The following is a 13,471-nucleotide window of genomic DNA, read 5'->3' on the forward strand; positions in this document are numbered from 1 at the left end:
CGTTTTCGCCACTAGAGGGTGCATATTCAAAACAAACAGAAACGAAGGCATAGTTTGATGATGCCATGATTGAGTGTGGAATCATGGGAGTTGTTGTCTTCATCCCCACAGTCGATTCAATCCGATTTAACTCGGGCAGAAATCATGTCCATGGATGAGCTAATGTATTAAAGACTTATTAAGGTCACTGTAGTATGAAGCAGGGTGGGGCTAAAAGTTGTGGAAGCGAAACGTGGATGCTGGAGCGATTACTAATGAAGGACTAGCACGATATATGGCTTGAAAGCAGTTGAGCTTTTATTATGCAAGAGTTGACTGCTTCCACTCCTTCCTTGCATATGTAGAAAAAAGCATTGCTTTTTTATCATACTAGATACATTTGAGTGTGCTGAAAGTTCTGTTATAATGCTCCTCTGTTCATTTGGCACCTGTCTAATAAAATGCCTAACATATTATAGTGTCTTTGGGGTTTCCATGTTTTCTACAAAATAAAAACAGAAAATCGAGGGTGTATGATGTCATTGACAGGTGACGCAAGTACACGGTCCGTTACACTATTTAAGATGGCTTATTTCTCTAGATTTATACATTCTTCATAACATTTAGGATAATGTAAGCACACAAGTCAGCAAAATATATAACACTGTTCTAGTGTTTTTTGGATATTTTAATAAAAAAATCTTACATATTGTGGCTTTAAGGTGCGAGTGTGCTCATTATACCACGTGTTGGACTGTTTTTCTTAATCTTCCTTAAACTTAAAGGAGCAACTGTATCTAAAATGCTAGAAAAGAGAGAGTTTATAGTCTCTGTTTCAACATCTAGTTTTTCTGAGCTATTGAATTCGCTGAGGAATTGAGACAAGTCAAGAAGATTACTTACAAAGCAGTATTTTGTGGTAGAGGTGATGGTTCTACCATATTTGTAACAAGGAGTAGAATTTACAGCTTTAGCTGTATGGAGAATAGCATAAGACTAGATAATGATTAGAGATATCATCACTCCATTAATATCAATTCCACGTGACAGTATTAAATCTAACGTACAATTACAACAATGAGTAGGTCTGGAAATGTGTTTGCTAACCCCAATGGAGTTCAGAATGTCTATAAATGCTGATCCTAATGCATCTTTTTCATTATCGACATGGATATTAAAATCGCCAACAATTAAGACTTTATCTGCAGCCAGTACTAACTCAGATAGAAAATCAGCAAATTCTTTAATAAAGTCTGTGTGGTGCCCTGGTGGCCTGTATACAATAGCCAGTACAAACATCACAGGGTATTTATCACAGAGACTGTAACATCTTATATCAATTTCTGTGAGGATATGTGCATTCCTCAGGACTCAGCTAACTTATAACAACGACAAACGGTGGTTCGCTGCAAAACTCAAGACAGCTCCGTCAGGCCAAAGAAGATGCTTACAGGAATGGGGACAGAGTCTTGTATAAACAGGCCAAATACACACTGGAAAAGGAGATCAGAGTGGCAAAGAGGAATTATTCAGATAAGTTAAGGATCCAATTTTCTTCCAGTGACACGGCTTCAGTGTGGAAAGGTCTGAAAGACATCACCAATTACAAGACACCATCCCCCAGCACTGTGGAGAAACCACAACTGGCAGACGATCTTAATGAGTTCTATTGTAGGTTTGAAAAAACTCCATTCACACCTCCTGCATCCCTCCGCTCCCCCACACCTGAACTGGAGATAAGAGAAGATGACATGCGCCAGGTTTTCAAAAAGAACGAGAGAAGGAAGGCACCAGGCCCAGACAGTGTGACACCAGCCTGTCTGAAATCCTGTGCTGACCAGCTGGCCCACATCTTCACACAGATCTTCAACAGGTCACTCTAGCTGTGTGAAGTCCCCTCATGCTTCAAACACTCCACCATAATTTCCATCCCAAATAAACCCAAGATTACAGGACTTAACGACTACAGACCTGTGGCTCTAACATCTGTGATCATGAAGTCATTTGAAAAACTGGTTTTGGCTTATCTGAAGGACATCACTTGACCCTTACTGGACCCACTGCAGTTTGCCTACAGAGCAAACAGGTCTGTGGATGATGCAGTCAACATGGGACTGCATTACACACTGCAACACCTGGACAGACCAGGGACTTATGTGAGACACCTGTTTGTGGACTTCAGCTCGGCCTTTAACACTATCATTCCAAACCTCCTCCTGCCCAAACTAACTCAGCTTTCCGTGCCCACCTCCGTCTGCCAGTGGATCAACAGCTTCCTGACAGACAGGCAGCAGCTAGTGAGGCTGGGAAAATACACATCCAGCACCCGTACGATCAGCACTGGAGCTCCTCAGTGCTGCGTTCTCTCCCCACTGCTCTTCTCTCTCTACACCAACGACTGCACATCTAAAAGACCCCTCTGTCAAGCTCCTGAAGTTTGCAGACAACACCACACTGATTGGCCTCATTCAGGATGGTGACGAGTCTGCTTACAGACAGGAGGTTAAGGAGCTGGCTGTCTGGTGTAGTCTTAACAACCTGGAGCTTAATATGCTCAAAACTGTGGAGATGATTGTGGACTTCAGGAGAAAGCCCCCTGCACTCCCCCCCCACTCACCATCATGAACAGCACTTTGACTGCAGTGAGTCATTCAGGTTCCTGGGCACCACCATCTCTCAGGACCTGAAATGGGATATTCACACTGACTGTATTGTGAAAATGGCCCAGCAGAGGTTGTACTTCCTTCGCCAGCTGAGGAAGTTCAACCTGCCACAGGACGTGCTGAAACATTTCTTCTCTGCCATCGTTGAATCCATCCTCTGCACTTCAATAACTGTCTGGTTCAGGTCAGCTACCAAATCTGACCTCAGAAGACTACGGAGGGTAGTCCGGACTGCTGAGCGAATCATTGGTACAACCCTCCCCACTCTCCAAGAACTGTACTTATCCAGAGTGAGCAAAAGGGCTGGTAAACTCACTCTGGACCCCTCACACCCAGCATACTCCCTCTTTGAACTGTTGCTGTCTGGTCGACGCTACAGAGCTCTGAGCACCAGAACGACCAGACATAGGAACAGTTTCTTCCCTCAGGCAATCCATCTCATGAACACTTGAACTTTTAACAATAAACATGAAACACACAACACTATCATACTTTTTATGTTTATTTTACAGACATACTTATTACATTTAAAATTTGCACCTAACATACCTGTACATACTGAATTGTCTATTTTGTATATTGTGTTTGTGCTATTTGGCACATTGTCCATTTTTGTATATTTGTACATTATTTTTATTTTTTATTATCTGTGTCCTGTCCTGTTGCTGTCATTCTGTCGCACTGTGGAGCTACTGTCACTAAAACAAATTCCTCGTATGTGCAAACATACCTGGCAATAAAGCTCATTCTGATTCTGATTCTAAAGCTCATTCTGATTAGTGTTGATATGGCAACTAGTAAATACCATAAATTTGGTTATGGTTACAACTAACCCCGCGTTATTTTGTACCCCGATCTCAACTGCAAGTTTTGTCAAAGTAACATGTAACAACTAATGCAAGTAGGCTAATAAAAGAAGGACTTACTCAGGTAAATGATCTCCTCCGCTGGACCAAGCCACCAGTCGCATCTCCTTCTTTTTCTGGGGTAAATCCAAAGCTTATTCCTCTCAGCGCGTCTTCTTCCAGAAACAAACAGTAGCTGAGATGAACTTGAAGAAAAGTCTCACTGCTATGTTTACGGAGGATGTGGGCGTTTACCTCACATGGACTATTATAATATAAAAAGTGAAAGTAGCTCGTGGGCATGATCTAAATAGAGAAAATTATGTCAGATGGGAAACACTGGACATCACTTTGGTTTCATATGGATTACTTTATCAGAGAATATTTGTTTTCGATAAGACTTACTTCTTTAAAAAGTAGACATGTCAAGCTTTCTATAGAAATATCTCACATGTCTCTAGATCACAGAGACCAACAAGGCAGACAGCGCACCCTGTTTGTTTTTTACAAACGCAAAAAGTTTTATTGTTATCATTAGTGTATGAAAGTAAATAAATGTAGATAAAAGTAGACCCTTTACAAATAAAAGTAGACCCTTTACAAATTTAATTGATGTATTGTTCTTATCTGTACGACCAAAAAAGACAGAGTAATTTAACCCACTGTGGTATGAGGGTGTTTTGGCGGCCTGGAGAAGTTTTGACATGACCTAATATTTGAGCTTTTTTTCAATTGCTTATAACCATAAATGGCTAAAGTCTGATAACACTGTTTTCAGCACAAACTGGGCTACAATAAGTTGTGAGCAACATGTATGTACATGATTGTGTTTTTGAGAAAACAACATTTATGCGTGGTTAGTGAAAAACTGAATGTTTTTATTTTTTTTTAAATCACTGAAATAAGGCCATAAAACGTATACAGAACATTTGTTCACAAGACTTCTGAGAACTGGATCTTGTAGCCTAGAGTTTTTGTTGCAAGTTATACTCTTTGTTTTTAAATATTATCTTTCTTTCACTACTTTGTCAACATAAGATTTCAGGAGCAGTATTGCACTAGTGTCTGTGACAATAGTGTGATAGATCTAACATCTTATTTTCTTTTGTATTTAACCCTCTAAGCATCAAAGTCGCAAAATTGCGACAAGACGTCATACTTCATGAAATAGGCTGTAGTAATATCTCATTTGTATTCCCTTCCACTAGATGGCAGACATGTAGTACTTCGATTCTAGACCAAAATTGTTCGAGGAAATAGCAGAGCAAGTGAGCTATCGTGTCTTTAATGCGGAAGCAGTTCAGTTCATAGTGTATGAGTAAATTGTGAGATTTGTGAGAGAAAATCGCCAAGTGTCTAATAAAAAGTTGTACTGTGAGGATGTGTTGCAAATGTCATTCGACGATTCTGACTCTGAAGGGGAATATTTGCCTTTTGGAAATGACGATCGGTCGTCTAATGATCGCGCTTCTCCCGGTACATCTTTTCCGCACAATGGTGCCACCACACAAGGAGCGATCGTTCACAAAGCACAAACAAGTGATCATTTCAACACTTTGCCCAACTGGGATGGGGGTGACAGGGTGGACGTGGTCGTAGTGTCCATAGGAGAGCTGTTGCTCTCTGATAATTGGCCAGATTGCGCCGTTTGTTCTGATCGCGCGTGCTCTAAGTGCCGCCGGCAGACAGTACAGGTGCAGTCAGTTTGGGGTAGGTCTGTGCCATGCAATGAGAGCTACCATACTCTCAAGAACTATAAACTGTCACCTGGCAGAGAGCTGGTCAACTGATCAAAAAATTGGCCTTATTTCAGTGACTTAAAAAATTGTTTTTCACTAACCATGCATAAACATTGTTTTCTCAAAAACACAGTTTTAGCTATATGTACTTTCATGCTGCTCACATATTATAGTAGCCCAGTTTGTGCTGAATACAGTGTTATCAGACTTTAGCCATTAATCTTTTTTTTTAAGATACTGAAAAAAACACAAATGTCAGGGCATATCAAAATTTATCCAGGGCCCCAAAACACCCTCAGATCCCAGAGGGTTAAATGCAAGATGTGTAATATCCAATGATTTGGGGAAATACTTGTTTCTTCCTGATAATGCTAAATGAGTGTAAAATGATCTGTTATGTGAACAATTGTTTTCACTGAATAATCAGTTTAAAACAAAAAGATGATTTACACAACAAACAAACTAATGTCATGTGGACTGTTTCTGTATGTTTTGTAGGTTGTCCGGCTGTATGGTGACAGAAGAAGGTTGTGGTTGTGTGTCTTCAGCTCTGAGTTCAAACCCCTCACACCTGATAGAGCTGGATCTGACCTACAATCACCCAGGAGATTCAGGAGTCAAGCTGCTCTCTGAAAAACTGGAGGATCCAAACTGCATACTGGACAAACTCAAGTATGTCAATCAGGAAGAGTTTTTCGGTTTTATTGTTTAAACTTTTCAGTGTCTCTTTGTACATCAAAACGATTCTTAAGGGTTTCTAGAGGATGCAACAATATAAAGGATTAAAAAAAGCATTAGTCTGAGGAGTAATATCTTAACCAAACTGCTCAGAATTTTTTTTTTTAAAACAAAACAGTATTTTAACTCCCTGGCCACAAAAACGGGAGCAAGCAGTCAGAATACAACAAAACTAGCAGCCACCACCATTCAGCCTCCATAAAAGGTATAAACAAACATATTCAAAACGATAACTTGTGTTGCCAACATTAACAACTTATAAATGAAGGGGAACAAAGCCCTAACTTTAACCCTCTGGGGTCTGAGGTGATTTTGGGGCCCTTACAATGTTTTGACATGCCCTGACATTTGTGCTTATAACAGCTACTTATAACATACTATTGGCCAACATAACACAAACTGTGCTATGATAATATGTGAGCAAGACTGATGTATATGTTTGCATTTTTTAGAAAAATTCTGCATGGTAGGTTTTGGGGGGAAAATTGAGCTGAAATAAGGCCATAAAACACACTGAATAGTTCTGAATACGACTTTTGAGTAATCAGTCTTGTAGGCTAGAATATTCATCTTAAAATTATGTGAAAATCATCTTGCTTACTTCTACATAGAAAACAATATATTGATTTACATTTTTAAAGACATGTTTTGTGATCGAAAGCCTATATGCAAGGGAGCGGCAATGGCCTTGAATATTAAGTGATTCTCACCTGAGAGACAAAGGGCCCTCCCATAATAGCCCATCAGTGTGACTGTATCTTTGAGGCAGGTAAGACAAAATGTGAGGAGATTTTTTTATTATTTTGTATTATTTGTATTTTATTTACAACACAGTATAATCTTAACATACATAATGAAGGTCAAAGACACATTATTGTGCACACTGATCTAACCACAGAGATGTGAACAGACTTTGTGTCATTCCTGAAAACAGATTCTGTTCAACAAGTAAATCATACCTGATATTTACATGTGTTATTTAAGTGTTTCTGCTTCTTTCCATGGATTCAAAAAACAAAAAAAAACAATCAGTAGTCAAGGTTCTTGTTTTACCATAGAATATCAGTGTAGTTGAACATCTGATGTTGGTACAGTGCTCTCAGAGGAAAACAGTTTGAAGAGACTGAAAGTCAGCAGGATTCATCTGTGGTGCAGGTATCTGATCTGAAATACAAACCCCCCCCAAAAAAAAACCCATTTGTGACCATGTTAATATCAGGAGCATCTGTATGTATGTGTGTGTATATACAGGTCCTTTTCAAAAAATTAGCATATTGTGATAAAGTTCATTATTTTCTGTAATGTACTGATAAACATTAGACTTTCATATATTTTAGATTCATTACAACACAACTGAAGTAGTTCAAGCCTTTTATTGTTTTAATATTGATGATTTTGGCATACAGCTCATGAAAACCCAAAATTCCTATCTCAAAAAATTAGCATATCATGAAAAGGTTCTCTAAACGAGCTATTAACCTAATCATCTGAATCAACTAATTAACTCTAAACACCTGCAAAAGATTCCTGAGGCTTTTAAAAACTCCCAGCCTGGTTCATTACTCAAAACCGCAATCATGGGTAAGACTGCCGACCTGACTGCTGTCCAGAAGGCCATCATTGACACCCTCAAGCAAGAGGGTAAGACACAGAAAGAAATTTCTGAACGAATAGGCTGTTCCCAGAGTGCTGTATCAAGGCACCTCAGTGGGAAGTCTGTGGGAAGGAAAAAGTGTGGCAGAAAACGCAGCACAACGAGAAGAGGTGACCGGACCCTGAGGAAGATTGTGGAGAAGGACCGATTCCAGACCTTGGGGGACCTGCGGAAGCAGTGGACTGAGTCTGGAGTAGAAACATCCAGAGCCACCGTGTACAGGCGTGTGCAGGAAATGGGCTACAGGTGCCGCATTCCCCAGGTCAAGCCACTTTTGAACAGAGAAGCAGCACTGGACTGTTGCTCAGTGGTCCAAAGTACTTTTTTCGGATGAAAGCAAATTTTGCATGTCATTCGGAAATCAAGGTGCCAGAGTCTGGAGGAAGACTGGGGAGATGGAAATGCCAAAATGCCTGAAGTCCAGTGTCAAGTACCCACAGTCAGTGATGGTCTGGGGTGCCATGTCAGCTGCTGGTGTTGGTCCACTGTGTTTTATCAAGGGCAGGGTCAATACAGCTAGCTATCAGGAGATTTTGGAGCACTTCATGCTTCCATCTGCTGAAAAGCTTTATGGAGATGAAGATTTCATTTTTCAGCACGACCTGGCACCTGCTCACAGTGCCAAAACCACTGGTAAATGGTTTACTGACCATGGTATTACTGTGCTCAATTGGCCTGCCAACTCTCCTGACCTGAACCCCATAGAGAATCTGTGGGATATTGTGAAGAGAAAGTTGAGAGACGCAAGACCCAACACTCTGGGTGAGCTTAAGGCCGCTATCGAAGCATCCTGGGCCTCCATAACACCTCAGCAGTGCCACAGGCTGATTGCCTCCATGCCACGCCACATTGAAGCAGTCATTTCTGAAAAAGGATTCCCGACCAAGTATTGAGTGCATAACTGAACATAATTATTTGAAGGTTGACCTTTTTTGTATTAAAAACACTTTCCTTTTATTGGTCGGATGAAATATGCTAATTTTTTGAGATAGGAATTTTGGGTTTTCATGAGCTGTATGCCAAAATCATCAATATTAAAACAATAAAATGCTTGAACTACTTCAGTTGTGTTGTAATGAATCTAAAATATATGAAAGTCTAATGTTTATCAGTACATTACAGAAAATAATGAACTTTATCACAATATGCAAATTTTTTTAAAAGGACCTGTACATATACATACATTATGTTTTGTAGCCATAGACTCACGCAGGTTACTACAATCGTAAAAAAAGAGAAGACGTTTTATATCTGAGAAGTCAATTATTATTGTTTAGCACGTTATTAAAATAAATTTTTAAACAGAGTAGGCTATTAATAATAAACATGTCCTGAATAGACTCGTAGCATTCATCGTGTTACAGTATACATTCATATTACTTTTGTTGTTTTATATAGGGCATGAAAACATTATCACGCTGTAAGAAATGTAAATACAATGAATTGCCCATCATATTCAAAATGTTTTACTCTATTTCAAACATTTTAGTCAGGAATTATAGTTTGGGAAAAACCCAACTATGATTTTGTAGTCATATAGCCTAGTAGAATATGTATGATTTTATAGTAGCCTATGATATGATTCTGCAGCCATAGACTCACGCCTGCTTTGTACTACTGTATCGTTAAAAAAAAGGATATTTTATATCTGAGAAACTATTATTGTTTAGCACGCTATTAAACCTATTTGTAAACAGAGTATTAATAATAAACATAGTCTAAACATTCTTAGATGGGTAGAATTTATGTTGTAGTTTGGGGAAAAACCCAACTAGTAAATGTGTTCAAGTTTGTGTCACAATAACACTAACTAATGCAAAAAATAAACATTACTTACTCATCAGATTGATCTCCTCTACTGGATGAAATCTTGTTCTTCTTTTGAGGGAAATCCTGCCTTTACTCAGCGTGTCTTCTTCCAGAAACGAACAGTAGCCGCGATGAACGATCTCCTCACACTTTGTTTATGTTGGGCGTTTACATGGGCACGCATCTCATGTGGATATTTACATATGAACGGAGTGAGCCGCGAGGGTGCGGGATTGCATTAGAGATAATGAGTTAAAGACTGAACATCGTGTTGGTTTCATACGGATTACTTCATCACACAATGTTTGTTTTTGATTCTTAATTTAAAAGTAGACACTTCAAGCTTTCTATGGATATAACTTCCATGTCTGTGTTGAGTATTCGCAAAGTTACAGTTCATTTTAGTGACACATTTCTAAAAGCAGTTCACAGAGACAGAGAAGACAGAGAGTGTACCCTGTTTATTTTCTTTTTTTTCCAAAAGCACAGTTTTGTTGTTATTGTGAGTGTACACAAATAAAAGTAGACACTTAACAGTTTCGTTTAATGTATAACACTTATTTATCCATGTGTGCATATATACATATTATTAATGTATAACACTGACTCGTCATCTCCACAGTAGACGTGCACGTTTCATACGAATTACATAATCTCAAAATATTTGTTTTCCATTTGAATAGGTTCATTTAAAAGTAGACATTCCGCTTTCTTTTTCATGTCTGTGAGGCAAGCACAAAGGTTTGGTTCTTTTTTTTTTTGACATGCTCAAGTTCACAGAAACCTAGATGGCAGAAAGTGTACCCTCTTTGCTTTCATTATTTTACAAAAGAACAACGTTTTGTTATTGTGAGTGGACAGCAATAAAAGAAAGACGATTCCGTTTTGAAAGATGCATTACTCTTATCTGTATGAGCAAAAATTACAGAGTATTTTAAATTAAATGCAAAGGATCGCAACAGCACCTCCAAGTTAACTGTCATGCAGTGCAGTGCGCTACTGTTCTGCTTCCGCACAAACACTTCAATAGCGTTCATTTTTCTAGGTTAATGTTAAAGCGAGCAGCCATGTAATGTTGCTGCTGAGGTCAATGATCGAAACAAATGTTTGGATGTCCTGACCGATGTCCTGTAATTACCACATAGACCAGCTGTTAATGATCTGTCTGTCACAGGCTACGTGACTTCGCCACGTCCTGTCAGAAGCTCACACTCAACCATAAGATACACAACAGTTTCAACAAAAAAGCTGGGCAAGACAGACTTTACTCTGTAAAATGTTTCTCTGCTTCTGTGATCAGCTTCCTGTCAAAGAGATGAGTGGGAGAAGCCAAAGAGGAAAATGGAGAGAAAAACACATGGAGCACGAAACAACAGTACACCATAAAATAGGCCAAGTCCCCCTTATAGGATTTTTTACAATTCAGTTCAATACTAGTGCCGATGTTGCAGGATGCGATTCAGCTGTAAAGCAGCTCTTCAGAAGATGACAGTGCAGCTTAAGTCAGTTCAAGTTTGTTCTCATCTGATAGCTTTTGTCAGTGCAGTCATTTCGATACATTTCTGATAAGTTAACTGACTTTCAGACTCCAACTAAAAAAGCCAGAAGTTGACAGTGACAATGAACCCAAACTCCATCAGGTGATAGAAATGGAGAAAAAAATCCTTGGGAGAAACCAGTTTCAGTTGGGGACCAGTTCTTTTCTGACTCAAGTGAATGAAGAAAGTAGAGCTGCAAGAGTTATGTTTCCACTCTTCTGCTTACGATCAGATCATTTTAAATCCAAGCAGTCCAGAATGAAACAGCTTTAATGCAAAAAGACTCGTCTAATTACATCAGAGATGGTGGAGGGAATGATGATTCACATCCAGATTTCAGTAAATTATTCATTTCTGTGTGTATTCAAAAGGTGTATTCTCTCGTATTCCCTGATTCATCAATTATAGTTTGGGAAACTATGAAAGCTAAATTAAGAGCTCTGACCCATTTTTAGTAGGGGTGGGAGTCTTTCGGTACCTCACAATTCGATTCAGAATGATTCTTGGGGGTCACGATTTGGTCAAAAATCGATTAACGATTTTTAGTGACAATTTTTTCATCAATTCTTTGTGCACACTGGACATCAAACGCACCAGTATTTTGAGTTTTTTTTTTTTTTAAATCACTCCAGTCCTTACTATGGGTAGTCCTGACTCAAATAAGTGTTTTCTATTAACTACTAACTTACTAATAAATCAACAATATTTTACAATTCCCTTTAAGGATGTGCCTGAATCCGCTTACGCCCCTACGGCATCATGGTATTGATACAGTTGTTTCTGTATCGATTCAGCAGCACGTGCACAACAGTGGACTGCACTTGATTTGAATAAAAGAACAGCGTTCGAAATGGAGTGGAAAAGTGACAGGTTTCTAAGAAAATAATGAATAGAGTATAATATACAGGCTACAATAAGTTTTAATCTGGCCACAGAGGAACATAACCAGGGTTGCCTGATATAAAAAGACGTAATTCTCTAAACGGAGCTTCACACTTGCGTAATACTGAAATATAGATAGAATACAGATCTGCTAAGTTTGTTAATTATTTTTGTCAGCCTGGAAACCATGTGCACGCGCTCTCTCTCCACTGTGGATAAAAGCGCTGTCTTTCTGAAAACACCGGTAAGCTTGCAGTTTAGCTGTCAGGGATCTGGAAGGAGGACTCAAATGCAGAGTGAGAATTAACAGATTTATTAGACAAACTTGCAGACAAGACGAGAGAAGGGAAGGAGGAGAGTGAACACAGTCCAAACAATAGGCAGGGAATGACTTGTAGACAGGCAGGCCAAGGTGAATGGCCACAGAGTCCAATCCACAATGGTAGACCTCCAGAGAGCAGCGAAGGCAACAAAGCTGGAGGCCAGCTGCGGTGGCCTGACACTCCTCACCACACCCGTGATGTCACAGGCTCTGCACAGGCCTAGCAGCGTGACAGACCCAGGAAGTAGACCAGTTGTTGGCACAGGAAATTGGCACATAAACAGTATATCGAACATTTATTGAACTCTTCATATCGTTTTATCAAGGAAAATTATATCGCAATAATTATCGTTATCGAATTATCGCCCAGCCCTACATGCAAACATTTAGTAAGGTCAGGAGGGGGATGAGAAACATTATGTCTTGTAGAAATATACACTTGTGTTGTCAGCGTAAAAAATGGAAATTAATACCATAGGAATGAAAAATATGACCAAGAGGTAGAATATAAATAATGAATAAAAGCAGACCCAACACCGACCCCTGTGGAACGCCATGAGTAACTGAGACAGGATCTGAACGTGTATTCTAAATCTGCACAAACTGTTTTCTGTCACTTAAATAAGATGAAAACCAAAGAAGCGCATTATCAGCTATTCCTATGCAAGCCAACCATTCCAATAATAATGAATGACTAATAGTATCAAAGGCAGCACTAATATCTAAAAGAATAAGAATAGACAGAAGACCAGAATCAGCAGCTAGGAGAAGATCATTTATAACCTTAACAAGAGCGGTTTCTGTAGTGTGTTTGGGTCGAAAGCCTGACTGAAAATGCTCATAAATGTCATTACTTTGCAGATGTGATTCAGGTTGAGCTGCTACTGTTCTTTAAAGTATTTTTTTAATAAAAGGGAGATTAGAAATGAGATTTATGGATGAGAGTTGCTGAAATCGCGTTTGGTCTCGTACTGTATCGTGTATCTTGTCAGTGTGTGCACTTGCTTGGCCATTTGTAGTTGATAAACAGGAAAGTGGGTTCAAGCGCCAGCAGAAGGCAGTGTAATGAAGTGGTCTTTAAGAGAAGCAGTCTATCAGCGGAAGTTTAAAATCAGCTCGTAAGTGTATTTACTTGTCTCAGTGTTTAGCGCATTTGCCGTTGCTAGGAAACGCTTATTTTGTTTACTAGGATGAGAGTTGCTGAAATCGCGTTTGGTCTCGTACTGTATCGTGTATCTTGTCAGTGTGTGCACTTGCTTGGCCATTTGTAGTTGATAAACAGGAAAGTGGGTTCAAGCGCCA

General features: G+C 39.3%; 1 protein-coding gene across 1 annotated transcript in view; it reads left to right on the forward strand.

The window, feature by feature from the left end:
• The window catches only part of LOC306861601 (NACHT, LRR and PYD domains-containing protein 3-like), a 149,951-nt gene that overhangs the window by 57,174 nt on the left and 79,306 nt on the right, over positions 1-13,471 (forward strand). The window contains exon 8 of the mRNA XM_079403973.1: positions 5,725-5,898. Coding sequence (XP_079260099.1) covers positions 5,725-5,898 — 174 coding nt within the window. The remainder of the gene's footprint in view (positions 1-5,724; positions 5,899-13,471) is intronic.

Source organism: Barbus barbus (assembly GCF_936440315.1).
Source record: "Barbus barbus genome assembly, chromosome: 42".
Classification (NCBI taxonomy): domain Eukaryota; kingdom Metazoa; phylum Chordata; class Actinopteri; order Cypriniformes; family Cyprinidae; genus Barbus; species Barbus barbus.